The sequence below is a fragment of the Drosophila bipectinata genome, chromosome 3R, assembly GCF_030179905.1.
Source record: "Drosophila bipectinata strain 14024-0381.07 chromosome 3R, DbipHiC1v2, whole genome shotgun sequence".
Lineage (NCBI taxonomy): Eukaryota > Metazoa > Arthropoda > Insecta > Diptera > Drosophilidae > Drosophila > Drosophila bipectinata.
The window spans coordinates 19,117,414-19,137,845 of NC_091739.1; the positions used below are offsets into that span (position 1 = coordinate 19,117,414).

Here is a 20,432-nt window from a genome sequence, read left to right on the forward strand (position 1 = left end):
GCTAAAGTTTGGCGGCTAAAAGTTCTTGGCTCTTGATTTTTCATGAACTGCCGTCGTCTGCCGGCGCTGGTGGCTCATTATGCGGATGGCCGGTCGTTGGGGTAGCGGGGGGCGGTGTAGCTGCCACTTGGCAAGACGCTTGCCACATTCCTAGGCAAATACTCGTAAATAAGCAGCCGCTGTGGCAACAATAACGGGACTATTGTCGCTGCGCCCAAAAGTATGCAGCGCAAAGCGAGAAGCGGAAGACGAAGCCAAAGGAAGGAGCCTCGGCAAGTTTATTAAAAATCTGAGTTTTTACCCCGGCCCATGCCTCCTTGTACCAACGCCCCCCCAGTGTATTATTATTGTTTTCCTACTGGCCTTTCTTGTGCCTGTTTTATTTCATTTCTGCTGTGTTATTTTTGTTGCGTTTTTCTTCGTTTTGTGATGTTTTTCGCCGACGGTTTGTTGTTTCTTTATTTTACTTTTTTTTTTTTGACTATGCCACTTGGCCGGGCCAGCGCTACATGCACTTGAGTTTCATTTGCTTGTTCGCCAGAATGCCCCTTCCATCTGCACCACCTTCGCCGCCACTCCACCACTCCGGCCGATCCCGAAAACCATTGCAATGTCAGAGAGTGCATTAAAAATTGTAGTGGCCCGAAAAAGTTTTATGTACATTGCCAGAAAGAGCGCGAGCGGGCCAAAAGGAAAACCACAACAAAATGAAGTCGAAATGTTGCTGCCTGCTGTTGTTCCGCCCTCCCTTGGTCTGGTTCTTGTTTTTGCACTTGTTCTGGGCCATTATTATTGCCCATGATGCTGCCTCTCGTCTGGTTGTTGTTGCCGCGCTACAGTACACTTTGTTAAATTATGTGCAGCATTTGCGGGTACACTTTCTATACGCGCCGAATCAACTGGAGACCCCTTTGAGTGACCTTTGTAAGAATAGCCACTCCACAGTCCACAGTCCACTTCTCCACCACTGCCCCTTTTCGTTCTAAATTTCGCGGGGCAGTGAACAAAATTAATTATTATTCGCATAAAAAATCTGCCCTTAGTGCAAGTTTTGAATACCTACAGTTTATAATGACTTTCATTTATGCATATTCATTAAGGGCAGTTCTTCAACTATTCAATCTGGGTGGATTTTCTTTTATAGATGAATTGGTTGGTATTTTAAATTTAATCTTTCAAACTCAAATTTTAATAATACATATGTCTTGGTTTTAGTGTTCAAATGATCTGTGTTATGTGTACTATTGATTATTGTTATGTAACCAAAGCCGAAAAAAATAATATTCTCCACCACCTTTAACACAATATAGACCGCCACCACCCACTAAAATGAACTTAAACTAATCACGCGGCACCTCACGCGTGTACACGCCCGCCACTAGGGCAAATCCAGGCATGAAAGGATCCAAGAGTACCTCCTCAAGCGGCTCCAGTTGATGCTGCTTGAGACGTTCTTTCTCCAGGGCCAAGGTGTTTGCTACATTCGGTTCCAAAATGTTTGCTCGCACGAACACCAAAAAGTATCCTCCAATGGAAAGATAATGACGAGCGTTCAGCATCAGACATCGCACCTGATCCGACAGCGGCAAGTCACAAAAAATTATGTCGATACCGGCGGGCACTTGATGGCGGTACTTGTAAGGCATGGAGGCATCTTCCATTACGGGCACGACGTTTGGCCGGCGATTGGCTAGGGTTGTTAGCTGGCGTGCAGCCCAAGGACCCTGCTCCACGGCATACACCATTCCCGATTCTCCAATAATGTCCGACACATACGACACTGTATGGCCAAAGCCGGCGCCCAAATAAAGCACATTGGCTCCACTCTTCAGATGTAGATCCGAAAGACCATTCATTATGCCGGCAGCCAGTTTGGACTGGAAAGGTGACCAGACCCGAAATTCGCACAGGTTGCCCCCGAAGTCACCAACGAATCTCTTTTCGCCAAAATCATCACCTTCATAGCGAATAAGAGCCGTAGTGAGCAATCGGATGGGATGGGTGCGACTTCGGTTCAAGAATACACCCCAGTGGCGATGTGACTCAACGGTGTTATAGGGGCTGACAGTGATCTCCCTTCCTGGAGTCTGCTCTTGTACTGATCCTGGATTGTCCTGATTGGCTTGTTGGTTAGAAGGACCTTCGATGTTGTCTCCTGTTAGTCGAGCTGCGGCCTTGGCCAATCGAGCTTTTGCACGGCGATATCTGCGTCTGGCGATCGGCATAATTAACTAATATTAATATTTTACAAACTTAATACAATTTTTCTACTATTTCAAACTAATATATTTTTGAAGTGAAAGGAGCTCGAAAACTTTGAAGTTGATCTGAAGGTTTGGAGATCTGATTTGATTTTGATTATAAAACCCTATGACCTCAAACATATGTCCTACTATGATAGGTACATACACTCTCATTTATTTATTCTACTTTTTTGTAATAGTTAATAAGGTAAAATTTTTTACAATAATTTCCTAATAGAGAACATGCGAGTCACGTAGATTGAAAAAATATAATCGCTTATTTGTATGTTAAATCATTGACTTATAAGCCAAACAAATTATGGAATGGCGTTTATACTTTTTAAATATTAATTATTTGCATTGAATTGCACACTGTTCTCAGAATGGAATTAATCATAAATTATTTATGCCTCAGTTGGTAGTGGAAATTTATCAGCATATTAATGAAAGTAGCTGGAATGTATTTAATAAATTAAACGAAAGAGTCCGACAAATAAAGAATCTGACATTCAAACAGATAGGAAATGAATCTATTTTGAATTTCCATAAATTCAGAAATAAACCACGCGTTTTAAAAAAAGATTAGATTAGACTGATTATTCAACTAACTCTTTTTGTGAATTAGACATTAAAGCCAAGTTAGCATTAAAAATATTTTCGCAAATGATTAATGAATGGCAAGCCAAAAGCTTCGCTAATAATCTAATTCAACATTCATCATATATCACGCATTAGGCCCGCATTTAATTAGATGGTACAGTTTTAATTTAATTAGGGATTACAACTAATAAAACTTTTTCATTTCGCTGACTCGGCTGGATTCGCACACTTCTTCGAGCACAAACACCATTTGTTCAAACAAATGCATGGCAAAATCTTAATTAACCTCAGGGTGCAGAGCATAAACCAGCACACATACAACCATGGATACATATATATATCCTAATGTATATATGGTATATGTGTTGAATGTCTATTGCGCGAGGGTCTCAAATGAAAGAAGGCAAGCTGAGCAAATAAAACTATGTGCCGGCGTGGGGCGATGTGTGTCTGGGCGCAGGGTACATATTCATTTTGTATGTTGCGCACTTTATTCCATCTATCTCAAAGACAAAACCAGTCAGTTAACCAGCACACACAAGCCACTCATACTCTATATCTATATCCATATCCTGTACGTATGTATGTAAGTACGTTTGTATATATATCCGCACACATCCTGCCTCAGAATCCACATTTGAAGCGAAAATTTCGCTGCTCGGGAATTACATTAAGCGTTGGGCATAATAAATTATTCCGTATGATATGATTCTGGTACATGATAAGCGTTTGTAATTTTAACTGTCAGTTAAATGAGTAAATGGCACAGAGTACCATTCGGGGAGTTACAGGAGCTTCGTGGGGGAGCTGGGAGCAAGTGGGAGTACGACGAGCCCGGCATGGCAACGATTTAGAATACTTCATATTTATCTTTTGTTGGAAACTTGAACATTTGTGTGCGTAAATAAAAGTTGAGCGTCAATATTTGCCAACCTAATATTTGCCAACACACACATATACTTATATATATACCAACCAACTCCCTGTCTACACACACATGTGTAATTACAAGCCGGGATTTTTGGGGGAGTGGCAGTACGGTGGTTGGGGTGACAAGTACGTGACTATAATCATCGCGATTTTGCTGCCTCCCAACTGCCACCTCATAATCTGCACAAGCTACACGCCCACCAATCCTGACTGACCCACTACTCCCGCCCCCCTGATGCCACGCTATTTGCTTTGAAATTAAAAAAGTTTCGCACTGAGCTCTGTTAGATTTTTCGCTTTTGCCACTGCCTTGATTTACATGTTAAATAATTTCGTGCTGCTCTGCTAGTATCCTCTTATTTTTGCTACCACTCCGCCCCAAAATTTCTGCCACCTCCCCGGCGCAGTTTTTGTGAAAACTGTTTGAAACGCATAGCACAAAAGTTAAATATGAGCGAGATGGCAGATGGGACAGAAAGGGACAGAGGAAAGGGGGGGCTTCGTAAATATGTGCGTTTCCATTGCCGGATCGCGCATTTGCCAAATCAACAGTTCATTAAATCACGTAGCTTACGGGGGGTGTGTGGCTGGACATGCCCCCAAAAAAACACAAAAAAGTTTATAAAAAAAAAAAAAAGTAAAACAGATGGATATCCAATACGGATATGTATGTATAAGGATAAATAAAAATATTTACAAAATATTTAATGTATGTGAAATTTAAAACATGCATTTAAAGACATACTTTCATACTTTTTTATACCCAAAACTTGAAGAATACAAGAGTATTTTGTATTTGTGAGAATGAATCTAACAGGGTGTAAGAATTATCTCCGATTCCATGAGGTATTTGTACCATGTATATTTTACGGATTTTTAGAGGAGTTATAGACTTTTCATTATGTTTCCCTACTGGATTGCTTCATTGGCTTGCTCCAAAAAAAGTATGCCATTTCTTGATTTTTTTTGTTAATACTGAGTACTGAGTACAGATTAGTACCGGGTATCGTATAGTTAGGTCCTGTCTTCCTTTTGTATTTTGATCATGTTCGGTATGATATCTAAACATAATATTTTCCTAAGTACTTCAAACATAAAGCATTTTCTCTTCATTGACACAAAAAATGTGTTAATTAAATACTTTTACAACTCGTTCATATATTAACATGAGATATATCAGTTTCAAACCCCCAACTTTATTTATATTTTAAAAAGTTTAATTTTTCAACTTGCTGTTATGTCTAATAGTCGTTGTGTAAAACACAAATTTAACATTTTGTTAAGTTTATAATTCAATAATGAAACGTAATCTTTTTTTTCAATTTAAAAAAGCTAATTAAGTTAGGTGCTAAAAATGCAGTTGAAATGTTTCAGGCTCTGCCCCCGAGACGTCAACATGTGTTGCAACAAGCTCGTTATAAAATTCGGCACTGTCAGAGTTTTTAAAATGAATTAATTAATTGAATCGAATTTAAAACAAAATAACGTATAAATAGCTGGCTCCTGGGCACAGAACTGATTACGGGCAACGTGCAGCTTGTTGGTGGCAGCCTCCAATAAGCAATAAGCAACCATGCTGGAGTGTGGGTGGCACCAGTCGCAAAAAATGAAAATCTACATTTTAGCTGAGCCATAAAACGATAAAAAAAGTTCAAATAGAACAATACAGATCGGGTGCGGAAATATTGTGCCCCAAAGTCACAGAAATGCAATGCACAAAGGGCTGTCGAGTCGAGTCGGGGATTTTTTGCAGTTGAAAGCAAATCGCTTCGCATTTGGAGCTCTGGCGTGGCATGGCGTTTTGGGGGCGTGGCAATGCAAAACAACTTAAAATGTCATATGAAATTTGTAGCGTTGCTGATTGCGCGTGTTAAACAGTCAAAGAGGGGAATTGGGACTGCATACGGATGTGGATATGGATGTGGCGAATAGAGGACTCTCTCTCACCAGTAAAAAAACGGGACATCGCGTAAATCCAGTCACGCCCCATACCCATACACGCCTCGAAATGAGGGCGGTGGGTGGTGAGTGGTGGGCGTTTCGAACTAAAACAAAAAGTAAGCTTCAGCCGCAGGGAGAAACGTGCAAAAATAAAAAGTAAATGCAAGAAATCACAAATTCCAGCAAAATCTTTAAATCCCACGGATTTATGCATTTTTACGTTGCATTTTCTGGCATTTCTTTTCCACGGCCATTGCATGTGGGCTGTCTCTGATCTCCTGCTGCAGTCCTTCAGTCCTTTGGTCCCTTCACCCCCCACTAGGACCCTGTGTGCACTCCAATGTGCTTTATTTTTTTTTCGATTCTGCGAATGCGGGCTGGATCCTGGAATTTTATGGATTCGACGACGAGGGGAGCGGAGACGGGGCGTTTATGTGATTTCTATAGTTTGCCAACAGCGCCTCAAGGTGTCACTGCACTGTGCTGCACTCGTATCTCCATCTGTCTCATCCCCAGCAGGCTTCCCTTTGAGGTGGTGCCAAATTTAATTATTTTTAATATCCTTATTTTGAGCTTAAAATTTGGTTTTAAAATTTATTGATTAATTTCATGTTTTATTTAATAAAGTTTAAATTTAATTACAATTTTTGGTAGTTTATTACTCGAATCGTCAAAATCAGTGTAGAATCATGTAGAAAACCCTATATAAAGCCCCATTTAGAGGTCAATATCGTTTTAAGGACCAGCCTAACGTATCTACCCAAACACATAGAACAACCATCGACGACGCTACTGCGACTGCTTCCCCGCGGCTCTCCAGGATTGTTGGTGCAGTCTGTCTGTGCCCGCTATCAGGACGACGACAGCAGCATTTTCGCCTGCCCCTCGGACTCTCCCCCCCTTTTGCTGCAACCCATTTTGCCAGGATCCAACACTTAACGCCACCAAAAAAAAAAAAGATGCACACAATCGATTGCCGCTGCTTCGAATGGCGCCCACAATCACTGGCAGTAGCAGGAAAAGCAAAAGCAAAGGCACAAGCCGGAGCAGTGAGGTATTTTCGAGGTTGTAGCTGCTGCAAACTATCTGGCGCTTTTGTTTTACGATTCCTTTTGGTCCTGATGATCGACACGGTCCCCTCGTCTCCCTTCTCCCCTGTCATCACCGGCCACCCTTCATGGCCATGGGCATAATCGTGTTACTGTTTGCTGCATTGGATGTTTGTTTGTCTTTGTCGCTCCACCCCCTCTGTCTCTTTTCCTCTGCATGCTATCTCACTGGCCCCCCTCCTATCCGGGAGCCCAACTGCTGCAATCTCTGTGTAATATTTTATTTTCAATTCGCATTTAGTGCAGCCGTGGCAGCATCTAGGGGCCCGGGAATAAATTGTATCTGACAATTGGCAATTGGCCTATCCGACCGTTTGATAGTGTCCCGGTGTCCCTGAAACTGGAACAAGGACCCGCCATCTGCCAGCTCTTGCTAGCCCTATTGATATCCTGATTTAGACATCGTAGGTAAATTAACCTCTTTACCTTTAGGTACTTGTGGGTCTTGATACATAAAATTTAAAACAATTATTAAGGTTGAAAAAAAACTATGTAAAAAAATTTATATTTTTAGTTATTTCCAGTGCATTATAGTACTACTAGGACTTGCCAATAAATCCATTCGGGGTGGTGTATGGGCGTTACCACCGGCAGTTTATGCTGAATCACGAATTACATTAGACAAGGCCTGGCTTTGGCACTGTGCGTCACACATATAGCTCCGATTCATAGCCACTGCCAGAGGGCATGCCAATTGGATTATCACATTTGTTTGGGCCATACCGGACATTGGGCTTCCACTAACTAAGAGTGGCGCATTCGGTGACAATTTTCATTAAAATTTTCGCAGCCAGCTGGTGACGCCAAGTGCGTTTGGCATGTTTCGAATGGTTCCATCAATGCCAAATCCAAATCCGTTTTCCACTCCTATTGCTCCACGGACGGCGGTCGACGGAACATCGAATGTCGCCAGTGCAGTGATAAATGTCAAATCAGCTGCCGAGTGCCCTGGACTCTTTTCCAGAGCCCGGGACCCAGTATGCTGGTTTCCATCCCCCTCATTTTCAGTCTCGTTTGGACGGCGTGAAACGCTTTTTGAGGACTCACATGGCTTCCGACGCACTTACGGGCCTTCTGAATGAATAAGGCCCGTCCTTCCCTGGGATGGAATGATGCGGCGGGGCGCAGAAGTCCGGGTCCGTGTCGAGAGCACATTACGAGCAAACAAAAATTTGCGCTGTCAACTAAATGTCAGAAAAATGGTTCGCCAACGAGTTCCGTCTTGGAGCATCCTGCTAGAGTTCGCTCTGTGTTCTTACAGTGACAAAAATTGGCTTAAGCTTTTAAATAATAACCAATTTTGTATAAAACTCACAGGAAAATCAAAGTTTGCCTTTAACCTATGTCTTTTAAAATGAAGGTTAAATAGACCCGTATTTTTTCTCAGTGCAGCCACCTTGCCAATGTCCCTGGCACGCACGCACTTGATCAATCATGCGACGCCATCGATGTAGCCAAGTTGGAGGATGATGAGCATGTGGATTTGGTGGAGACTATGGCAGTGGATGAGGATGTAGATGGTGCTGACAAGTGCGCTGCATGGTATTTGCATTGATGACAACTACACGTCCGCACACGATTATGGAGCACCTTCCCCAGCCACGCTAGCCTGCCCCTTGCCGCAAAAAAATCTCGTCACCTTTGGCGTCGCACCGTTTTAATAAACCGCTCCGCCAGACATCGATAATAAATCGACGGCCATTCATCTTGGCCTGGATATCGGGCGACAATAACCACCAGCCGAAAGAAATGCCACCAAATAAAAAAAGTAATAGCGAAAAATTATGTCTATGAAGGAAATATTGGAAAGCGACAAGCAAATCCAAACAAATGTTAGAGCTTTTAACTGGGATTATCGGCAAGTTATTTATGCATCATCATTTTTCTTGGCCCGAATCCGCGACGGAGACATTGTCTGACCGCAGCATCTGCTCCCGTTTCACCCTCGAAATTGTTAATTTAAACAAATTTCTTGAAAGCCATAATCCTTGGTTGCTAAATAGGTTTTTATGCCCCAAGGGTGGGGTTTCCAAGGAAGGCTACTAGACACAATTAAGATAAAAATGTTAAATGGAACAAAATTTTTCATATTTAAGGTTTTTTTTTAGAACTATTTGTTTTATTTAAATAAGGTTGAAAGGTTGAAGAGCTTTTTCCGGCTATAAGGACTTATAATCGAAAGTGGATTATTCGCTTTTTATGCTTCGGCACGCTGTTCAAAGTCTGTCTTTTTTTTTTGGTGTGATCCTATGCTACCCACTAATACATTGAAAATTAATTAAGCCACGAAATGAGTTCATGTTAACAAGAAGCTTAAAATAAAATGTTTTTCATGGAAACAAACAAATGCCAAACTCCGGCCGCACCTCCCATATTCAACTTTTCTGCTATGCGGTTACCTAAGATTAAGCATACGCACCGTGGCGCGTGTGAGAAATACTTTGCGAAAAAGTTTCATCCAAGAGGCTGTAAGGAAATTGTTAAACCTTCATTTTCCCAGCCTCATTCTTTCTAATAGGTTCACAAAAGCCCTTTTTCCATTAAGGTGAAGGCTACACCGAATCTCCGGAGGTTACTCTGAGCTGAGTGGGTGTGAAAAAACGGACCGACACTTCAGCTTTCTTTTCGGAGCAACTTTATCAGACACCCAATTAAAAGGGCTTTATAACAATTAGAGCTAATAACACGCTTCAATTGTCCCAGAAACGCCAGAGGGCAACCACACCCTTAGTCCTCAATGTTGAATCCAGAATCCTTGATAGCAACACCAACACCACCCCGTCCTTTTCGGCTTTGCATTTTTATTGGTCACTTTTTTGGGGGGGATTTTTATATATTTTGCGGAATTGCGGTGGCAATTAAAAGGCAAGCCCACAGCAATTAGCAAATTGACAACCGGATTTGTTTATGCATTTCCATGGCTTAGGGCTGTCGGTATAGCGGCTGACACTTAAATAATTGAAATTATTATGGCCATTGTTTCGGCCTCTGCCGCTAGATCTGTAATCCAGCCCGGCCAACTCAAACAGAGGAGCCGAAACGAATCTCTGAAATTTGATAAATTAGTTGCGAAACTAAAAAAGTTGTTCCCCATTTTTGTTGAGCACTGCATTGGCTGCTTGCGTTCTGTGAGCGGCTTATCCCGGTCTGATCCGGTGGGTGGAAACTTTTTCGTCGGCTAGCTCTAAATGCAAAATCCAATTTTTCGAATGAAAAGTCAAACAGGAATTTAACTTTTGATCCGTTTTGGCTGCAAGAGTCAGCAATCAGTGTTGGAAACTCTTTGCTCTTGCAGCTCTTTTCCATTTCCCGGCTAACAGCTAATACATTTTCAGGCCCACAAAATCAATATCTATCTATATGTACTACCTGTCTATTCGTATGCCTATTCATACGCATGTATGAATATTTCAGATGAAACACAAAAAAACAGCATCAGATCGATAGCCATTTCAATTTGCCGCCCATTCTCGGCAACTAATTTGCAATCATGAGAGTTTTTGTTAATTTTAATTTGATTATACCATATTACCCAGACACGGCATAAGCCCGCCAGCTTTTCTCTGGCCATTTCCATTTCGATTCGGGCTGTCACATTTGATGGGAAATAGGAAATGCGAAATCATTATCATTAGAAGCACATAAAAATAATATTTGTCGATTTGTGTTTGCGCTTTATGCTGGCGCACTTTTGTCACTCAATGCACAGGCATTGTTTTCGCATTTTATTTGCTTTTGCTTTCGGTTGCGAAAATATTCCAAATTCAAATCTAATTAACATTTGGCGCAAAAATGTTTATAATGGCCGATGGATTTGGATGGCGGCGATTTTGGGCGGCGGGGCTTTTGAATTTTAATGAGCTTCGATTGGCATTTATTGTCGGCGGCCTAATGACAGACGGCATGCCGTTCCAATTATTTACAAAGCGTGTAATTTAATAAAAATCAGCAGGCCCGACCACGTGGAATTCAATACATTCATAGAATATATTTTGTGCATACTCCCTGGCGAGGCGAAGAGTTCGATTTAAATCGATTTTGATTATGGACAAAGCCGCTGTAGATCCAGTATCGTTTTCAGCCCATAAGTGACAATGCAACAAGCGAAGCAGCAAGAGAACACCAATCCAACAATGCCCCGGCACCCACAACACATCACGCATACGCACTGTATGCACCACTCACATATCGACACAGTTGGAAACTTAGGAGCATATGGATGTGCCGTTGCAAACACATGCTCAATTGAATTGAAATTGAATTTGCAATTCTATGCGCTGCAGCTAACGCCATTTTCTTTGCCGTGCGGGAAGCCCTAGCCCAGTTACTCTTACTCCTGCCCATATCTCTACCATTGGCACCCTGCGTCTCGGAGCATTCATCGTACTGTGTAGCTTTTATACTGTTTTTATTTTATTTACCCTAGGGTGGGAGTCTCCTGGCATGCTTATGAGCTTGGTATGCAAAAAGTTATATCCACTTTTTATTTTGCGAACTTTCAAATAGATATGAGTGCATATGGCATAGATGTCTATTTATAAAGTTTAATAAAATAATTTTAAATTTGCAGTTTTGTAGCTACTTTTTGTAGTTAAAAATTCTAACTAAATTTAGCTCATGATTAAGATAACATTTCCAAATGAATCGTACACTTTTAGAGTATTTCTGTTTATGGTGACAATTTGTAGCTTCCTTTTTTGTAAGCCTGCTTGCCTGGTCGGGCACTTGGCAGCTTTCTGTTCGTCTCTTTGCCATTCGATTTGCCTTCCTGCCGCCCCATAGTCGTCCTGGCACTTTCCTTCTTTTGCATGCGTATTTGTGTGTTTGCTTTCGCTTTTTTCCGTATTTGCATTTCGTTATTGAGACTGAGACAAAGCGTCGCAAAAAATGCCGAGGATCTGGTGCTCCGGTGGTGCTATTGAATCCCCTGCTCTAGCGGCATTCAATCATCAATGAGATTTTGCATTTTACACTTTTCACTCTGGTTACGCCTTTGCCGATTCGTATTCGTATTCCTATTCCGATTTCGATTCCCTTCGCCATTTGCTGCATCCCTTTGTTTGGTTTTGCCAGCTGCAGTTCCTTTGAGTCCTTCAGCCAGGACTGAGTGCCTCTTGAGCCGTTCTCTGCTGGTCTGCATAATTGCTGCCCACACTTAGTTTTCAGCAAAAGCCCTCCTATTTCTTCGGGGGGAATCTTGATTGAGAAGATCCTGGCTACTATCTCTGATTCATTGATTAGTTGCTAGAGTAATTTCCAGACAAATGGTGTGATCAAAGCAATTAAAATGTAAATGTCAGGCATTTGTTAAGATATAGCATTTAGGCTCTTCCATTAGTTGTTCTTCCCTCTGGGTTGGGCCGGTTTTTTCAGTTGGTTTGAATATTAATATTTTATAGATTAAGATGTTTTGGTTTCTCAAACATGTGTCTCAAATTTGTATACCACGTTTCCTTATTATCTTCTAGATTTAAAAATGCAAAAAAAAAAATATTTCACAGTGCTCCTTGCGGCTTTTATTTCAGTTACATTATGGCTCCCCACTCGACACTCGAAACTGGGTTCTAGGCACTCGGCAAAATGATTTGTATGTCAGACGGGGGACCGAATGCACTATGGGGTTTTTGAGCTGTTTTTGTGGCATTAATTAATAACTCGGTCAGTTTTGGAGATATCGACATGAAACTTTACCAATCGTTATTATTTGATCCTAGGCACATATAGTATGAAAATCGTTCGGATCAGGAAACTATATCCTATAGCTCCCATAGGAACGATTTGGTAAAAGTAAAGATAAATTAATGAAATTTAAGGAGCTGATATTTGTTGCTATTTTAATACGATTTAGCAATTTTGAACCAAATCGGACAACGCTTTCCCTGAAAACTGTTAGTTTAAAATACCGGATTTCAGTGTTCTTCCATACAAATGCATATAAAAGTTGAAAAAGAAAAATTCCTTCATACAGTAGTACTAATCTTATTATTCTTTTTTTTCATTTTCTATAATATATCAATATTATCTAAAAAAAACAAGCTGGAATCGTTAAATTCGTCATCTTCGAGACAAACATTATTTTCGTATTCGTACGAAAGCATCTCAATTACCTCAATTGGAAGTAAAAGACTCTTAAGTTTTTTATGCATCTCGATAAATTAAGGACGAAATAATTGGATCTGATGTATCCATAGCTCTGTTGAACACATCAGCGATGGAATGTAATCGGTAGTGTTTTCTTGAATGGTGACGCCTGTCTGATTTATACAGCTTGTTTCAGGACTCAAACGCTTCTTTTCCAAAATAGCCGACTGAAAGCACCGTATTTTCCATTACTTCCAATAAGAACTGGTGGCTTTTTTTTCAAAAAGGCATTATCCACATTGTTATTTGCATGGCGTTAAAAAAAAACATTGTACAGCCATTTGATGCTCAGCCCGGCCCCTTTCGCTGTTCCAAGCAGCGACCAAGTCGGCTTTTGGAGAAAGTGAGGTTATCTAAGAAAAATTCAAATTGCACCAATAGTGGAGAAAAGTGCACAATAAAACTAACAGCCTTTGCTCAGTATTGACAACGCTACAACATACACTTGGACGCATTGAAAACTTTCTAGTCCTTCTATTTCAAAACTCTTCCCAAAGTTGAAATTTGTTTCCCAAAATTCAGCTTAAGGTGCATCTATAAAATGACAAAATTTTAGTATAGACACGCACAATTTAAACAGTTAATACATTTAACATGTAGTACAAACCTGTGAAATCAGTTTCCATTACTATTTTTCTTTTTAAATGGAGTTTTAAACAAATAATCTAATTTCACAAATCACTATGTGAAAATTGCAAACTTAGCGCACGTGCTTTCGGATGCAACAGCTGACTTTGCAGCTGTTATGCTAGCATATGGTGCTAATAATTAATATTTTGAGTATGAGGCATAATAGTTTGATGTTTTCTTAATACATTCCCATTAATTTTTTTTAAATCAGAGAACTTTCAAAAAATGATTAAATGCCACATAAAGTGGTCAAAAACCCCATAGTGGAATGGGAGCCACATGTTTGGCATGCCAAGCGCCACAAAGTATGCCGCACTTTTGTTTGACTATTGAGGTAAGTGTGTTGCTTTCTTCTTGCTGTTATGGCTCTGCGGCTTTCGCTGTGCTTTTGGCAAATGCAAATGGCATTTTGCAAGGACAAGTAGACCGGCAAAAAACATCACACAGAACACAGAGAACAGAACAGAGAACCGAGAACAAGAGCAAATTGCATGTAGCGAAACTTTTCCTCATTACGCAGGCCAAAGAAAAACAACGTTTCGTGTTCCATCGCCGAGTATTCTTTCATTTTCCCTTCGGGCGAGTGCTGTATTAAAAATTTAAAATGCCATCGGCAGGAGCTTGCCACCGGAGACCTTTTTTTTTTGGAAGGAGAAGTAGAGGAAATTGTTTGGGAGGAGAAGAAGGTGAAATAGAGATTACTTCTCATTCAGGGGCAAGTGAAACAGGTCCATATAGATTGCCAAAGATGGTGAAAAACCATCAAAGAGCGTAGCCATTTCCTTATGCAAATTATCTAGCTGAGTGGCATTAACTTTGTGGACCAAGGCCGACACCCGGACCAGCTACTTTTCGCCGCTGCTTGCCGCGGTTCACCCCAAAAAGAGGCAAAAGATTTTTCGCAAAGGCTTCTGGTGCACAAAAGTTTTTTACGTGCGCCGTCATAGTTTGTCAGCTACTTTCGTTGGCAGTTTATGCAGCTGCATAAATGTTACTTCTACTTACGTAAATTACAAAATAAAGTTATTACGAAAAGTAATTTAAGTTAAAAATTTTCGTGTGCCGTGGCAAATGTGCAGCCACGTGGCAACTGCTAACCGGTAGCTCCAAAGACTGGTGGGTGTGGTCGAGGTAAAATCAGTTAACAAGTTGCACGGCCCTCTCAGCGGGCTTAATTGTAACTTAAAGCTGTTGCAAATTCGCTTAAGCAAAACTTGCCAAAAGCTTTCCATTGCTGTTGGTGAAAAAAACTGAAAACAGAAGCGGCTAAATCAATTTGCATTAAACATTCAAAGGTAGTGGAAAAAAATTCAGAGCGTGCAACAAAAAGGAGCACCACCATCCCAGAAGCACTCATAAAGAATGCAAACTGAGGTTAAAACCGTAGAGCAAACTTTTAGTTTGCTTTGATTGAGTGAACGTGGCCAAAAGAGTAGGGTACACAGGGATAGGGGGACATAGCTTTCACTCACCCGGCCACGCTTAATCAATGGCCACAAAAACAGGATGGGGAACAACTCGATCGCCTACCTGAAATCACAATCATGGACACATTCAGTTGCCCATCGACAGCAATAGCAACAGTAACTGCAACTGTAAGCAATTGGCAATCCCATAATGTCGTTGCTGCTATTGCAGCTGTTTGTTACTATTGCCCGGGAAAATCAAGTTGAAAGTTCCTGGCAACTTGAGGTGCAAGTGTCGTGTTTTTGTCAACGGGCCAACAGCAGCAATTTCCGTTTCCTGTTCGCAGCTGATGGAAAAACGAGGCAACGAGTCAACGAGTATAAAAGTTTAGATTACAAATTCACATACGTAACTGCAGCCGTATAGTGGTCAGCAGTTGATTTACTGCCCAGCTCTACACTGAAAGAAATGCCTTTCAATTTGAAACGACTTTTCTCCATAATACTTTTTGCAAATACTGCCAGTGTATTTACTGAGTTTTTATCTCCTTCTGCCCGTTTCGGAATGCAATGTTTTCTTTTTGGCCTGCCCTGGCTTGGCTTGGTTTGGTTCGGTTTGGTTTTCGCAGCCGGGCGCATGTTTTGTGGTCAACTTGGGGCAATGCAATTGGGGCTGGCTCGTCTCGATGTTGCTGCTGCTGTTGCTTTTGTTGGTTTTGTGTTGCTCCTGTAGTTTTTGCCATTGCCACTCATGCGTGCCACGTGCTATGCTTTGATGTGGTGTTCGCCCAGCCTCCGTTTCGCCGTATCCGGCTCCTAAATAAACTTGGAATAATAAGAGGCAACAGGAAGAAGGCAAAAAGATGGAAAAGAAAGAGAATTGCCACACAAGCTCGCCTCGAAACGTTACTTCTGCATTTGGGCAAATTGGACTCGGCGAAAGCCACACGGAGACACGAAACTTTGTAAATATTTTATGCATAAACACATACAGAGGAGGCACAGCCATGGCTTCCGCCACTAGCTGGGCCACTGCCACCTGGAAATGGCTTTCAACACAGCATCAAATAATATTTACTTAGTCGGCGCACACAAGCACACACACTATACACACATGTGGCAGGGTTCGGTTCATTAGGCCCAAAGAGCAACTTAGGCCACAAAAGCTGCAGATCAACTTCAGCTTGCGGCAGCTCAATGAATTTACCAACGATTGGCCGCCTCACCAGCATACCGCCTTTCCGGCCAACTGAAGGATGCGAGTATCCCTCCGAAGTTTCAAGCTGATCCGAGGCGAGCCATAAATATAGCAGCCTAATCAACACAGCCATTGGCAGCATTATTGTCACGTATTATTTTACATTTGTCTACGTTTGGCTTTCCTACTATTCTCTATTTTTTCCGCTTTTCCATTGCCATTGTTGTCATTGTCGTTGCCATTGCCGTTGCCGTCGCCGTTGCCCTTTCCCGGCAAGTGCATCCATAAATTGTGAGCTCTGTACGGGCATCCTTTTTATTTATTTACTCCGTGTAAGTGAAGTTCACTTTGCAATGCAATGCGCTGAGTGCAGCTTCCGGTCTTGCTCGCCTCCAGTACAGGCTGCTTCTTAGCTTTTCCAGCAGCAGCATCATTATCATCAGCATCATTATCGAGACACTGCATTGGCTGACAGGTTCTCTTTCGGGTCGATATAAGGTCGCACCTGACTGCCACGAATTTGTGCTTAAATTTGGTTATCCTGCGAGGAGTTTTTTGGATAAATTTTATCAGGCATGTCGCATCAAGAAAGAATATTCGATTCCCTTTTCTATTAAAATTTAAAATTTAAGCTCGACATAGAAGAAGTGCAGAAAACCTCTTATGAGTCTCAAAAGTTAGATATTTTTGTGACTTTTGTACTTTCTTAATAAGCTTAATCATGCATGTTTACACGCAAGTACGAGTGGCAAACTCAAACACCCAGGCACAACAAAGTAAATGAATTCCACGGGGTGAAGGATCTGCCCTCCGCCCCCATTGTTATTTGCATACCCGAGGGCGTGGCAAGGCAGTCGGAACTCGTTCCACTCGGTTAATCAACGAGCGCCTGCCTAAAGTCAAACATTTAACTAAATTAAGTTTGCTTGGCAACAATTTTTGCATAAATAATTACAAGTTCGAAATTCTTAGGCGGCAATGATCCTTTTTGGGGGGTGGATTAAAAAGTGAGAGGTACTTTGAAATATCTTAAAGATTTATATATAATAATAGGCCTAATCAGTTTTGATTTAAAACATATATTTTTCTATCTTAGTTTAGCAATAATTAAAAAACTGGATTTAAGTCAATAAAAATTGATTTGAATTTATTTGTCTTCTGAAACCAACTCTCTAGATAGAGTATAAACGAATCGAATAATCTGAAACTTTGTCCGACTCCTCTCAAAGAATTTCAAGACTTTTGTTTATTTACTTTTTTGTTTCACGTTACACTGACTCGTTACGTTGTGTTTCTGTTATGCAAATGTGCCCACTTTTCTATCCATTACCTCGTTTTTAGAAGGAGCTCAATTAGCATTTCCAACAGGCTTGGCAAGTCATTCTGGATTTTCTAATTAATCTCAGCAAATACGGGTTACGAATTTTTTTGAGCTTTTTTGTCTGATATTGGTATATTCCTGTGAGATTTGAAATATGCACAAAAGTTTCATTTGTTTTTAATATAAGCTGGTACTTTTAAATCAATGTCTATTTATTTTCTGTTTGCAACAAAATATATTTTTCCCTTAAGAAAATATTTTTCTCTGTCAATTATTTACAATTAAGCTATAAATATTTCCAATATATCTCTATTAAAATACCCAAAAGCAGTTCGATAAACAAAATGTGAATTTTATTTCATAGTAATTAGAACAAACCGAGTATTGGAAGGACGTGACTGCAGCTGTGTAGGATGTCCCGACAATGTAGAACACCATCCATCAAATGTCAATTGTGTGCCAACTGCCAACAAATCAAGCTGTCATCGGGCAATGGAGAAAGGCAGTCGACGGGCCAGTGAAGCATCCAACCGGGCCAAAGTATTTCTGGAGCTGTGCTCCATATTTAAAATTATGCCACCGAAGTCAAAGGCAGTTCCACTCGCTGAGAGGCAGCTGGTCTCCCATATATGGCTATATATATCCCTCCATTCATCTATCCAAAGTCTCGTTGCAGCTGTCAGCGCTCTATTTTGCAGTTCATCATCATTGTCATTGACATTTTCGAGTGGCTACAATGGCAGAACAGAACAGAACAGACCAGAACAGAGTCGAACCGAGTCCAAGAAGAGGGAAACGCGGTGCCAAGAGGCACTGATTTGCATTGCTTTCGATTTATTTGTGCCTGAAAGATTTATGCGACAAGGGTGTCCTGGCGAATTGCCAGCTCCACGGCACACACACTCCTCACAAACACCCTATATGTTCATATCGGGAATGTGGGAGTATATGGCCGTGCAGTAGGCGATCACCAGACGCGCCTCGTCGGAGGGGAATATGGGGCCGAGAAACTCGAGCAGGTGCGGCTGGTGCCGGACGACTTTGCTGTACTCCTCATATGTGATGACTCCATCCTGGTCTTCATCAAATTTAAGGAGTAGAAACTCGACCATATCCTAAATGGCATATTTTTTGTACATATAATATAGAGGTGAGAAATTTGAGAAAATGCTCACCAGTCGCATCTCAAGAACTTCGTCATCGTCCCCAGGGAAAAACCTCTCGACCGCCACTGAAATTAGCTCGCGATTGATGCCCAATCCATTTTTGTCGTATACCTAAGTAATAACCCGAATAAATTATATGGGTAAGAAAATAATTGAAGACCCCTATCTTAAGATTTCACAGAGGAGCAGAAGGACCTCGGTCTATTTTAGGATATTTTCTAAAACAAATATCTGAAATCCCCCCAATCCGTATTACCATGAAAGCAAAGTTCATTTTTTGCTCCATATCACGGGTCATAATGATGGTTATGTAGTTGACAAACTCCATTGGTGTGACCTGTTTCCGACCTCCGCAGATAAGGGTAACGATGCGATGTACCACATCCATGTCATAGAGCTGTTGGAAGCCTATGACGATATTCACCAGCTGTGAGCTGGTTATCCTTCGCGCTGTGGGTCCATTTTGGAGGCTATACTTGTAGTAGATCATCAGGATACAGGTGACTTCCGACTCATTAAAGGGCACCAGTCGGGCAATCTGGGGTACCAGACTACCATAAACGGACTGAAACCTCAGATTGTGACGGTCGTTAAGGGTGAGGTCCAATTTCATCTTTCTGGCAATGTGTTAATCAAACAAACCTAAAAAAAATGATTGTCAGTGTAACAATGCAACACAAATAGTAGGGATACTTTAAACTTTAAACAGAATTTAACTTTATAAACAAAAATTGTTAAAGCCAGTGTTTTGTGTTTTTAATGATAGGTAAACAAAAGGGCATTCGATCGGATTAATATTATTATATTTTATCTTAAGAATCCAAGAACTGCAGAAAAAAATAAAAATAAATTTCCATAAATACTTGTCCGTACAGTTGATTAAACTGATACTGAAACCAAGAAACCCAAATTTCAAAGCTAAAATTAGAATTTTAAGAAGGGGACATGCCGAGGTTGCCATGGCTCCTGGCACTCGTCAAATTTAAATTTTGGCTGCAGGAAATTGATGCCATTACGCTCTTGTCTAGGATTTTAGTGCAGTCGCCGGAAGTGGCTGGGGGTGTCGATTTATTTGAAGGAGAGAAATCAAAGAGCAGAAAAGTGAAAGTCGAGTGGGCCGAAGGGCCCTTCCCAGGGCAGTCACATACATCAAACTGGGCGGTAGACTGACAGGCAGACAGAAAGCGGGACAGACCATGGCGGCCCACAACATGCACATCAGTCAATTTATCTCCAATTGTGTGTGCGTGTTAAAAAATTACACATTTTATACTGGGACAGCCAGGGGTCCTGTACGAATTTCTGTGTACATACACGGGGAGACCCATTGAACTTTGCCAGGGAAATTTACATATTGATAAATGACCCCAGCAGCCAGTGAGGCATAAAAATCGATGGACACACGCCACTTGACATTTAAAGCGCCCCAGTGAATTTATGCGAATTTATATTGCCATCTTCTGGATTGTGTTGGCTTGGCTTTGATTTCATTCAATCAGCTGACGATAATTGCTGAGTCCGAGTTTGAGTCCCCCAGCCGCTGACTGGACACTGAAAAGTGGGTCACATTACTGGGTGGCATGGATTTAACAAACTTAAAGTAAACAATATTATGCCGAGGCGACAGATGGAATGACCAACGGCAACTGAGAAGGCAAGTTCAACTGACCGGTCGGGTCGGGGAAAAACTTCATAAAAATGCAGCTGTGGCGGCGGGCGAGGAGAAAATGGGTTGGAAAATGGTTGA

The 20,432-nt window shown here is 41.3% G+C and overlaps 2 protein-coding genes across 2 annotated transcripts; both read right to left on the minus strand.

Moving 5' to 3' along the window:
• Positions 1-1,137: 1,137 nt before the first annotated feature.
• LOC108130431 (rRNA 2'-O-methyltransferase fibrillarin) lies at positions 1,138-2,361 on the minus strand. Its single transcript, XM_017248846.3, has one exon. It carries the CDS (start codon positions 2,223-2,225, stop codon positions 1,341-1,343), a length of 885 nt encoding a protein of 294 aa, XP_017104335.2. The 5' UTR covers positions 2,226-2,361; the 3' UTR covers positions 1,138-1,340.
• A 15,971-nt stretch (positions 2,362-18,332) lies between these two features.
• Positions 18,333-19,437, minus strand: d-cup (davis-cup). Its single transcript, XM_017248835.3, has 3 exons — positions 18,942-19,437; positions 18,695-18,796; positions 18,333-18,634 (listed from the first exon to the last, which is right to left on the minus strand). Exons 1-3 carry the CDS (start codon positions 19,296-19,298, stop codon positions 18,437-18,439), a joined length of 657 nt encoding a protein of 218 aa, XP_017104324.1. The 5' UTR covers positions 19,299-19,437; the 3' UTR covers positions 18,333-18,436.
• Between the last annotated feature and the right edge of the window lie 995 nt (positions 19,438-20,432).

Coding starts and splice junctions, on each gene's coding strand:
- LOC108130431 (XM_017248846.3), bottom strand. CDS start 2,225: ATGCCGATCGCCAGACGCAGATATCGCCGTGCAAAAGCTCGATTGGCC.
- d-cup (XM_017248835.3), bottom strand. CDS start 19,298: ATGAAATTGGACCTCACCCTTAACGACCGTCACAATCTGAGGTTTCAG. Junction 18,797..18,941: donor AAATGAACTTTGCTTTCATG/GTAATACGGATT, acceptor GTTATTACTTAG/GTATACGACAAAAATGGATT. Junction 18,635..18,694: donor AAGTTCTTGAGATGCGACTG/GTGAGCATTTTC, acceptor TATGCCATTTAG/GATATGGTCGAGTTTCTACT.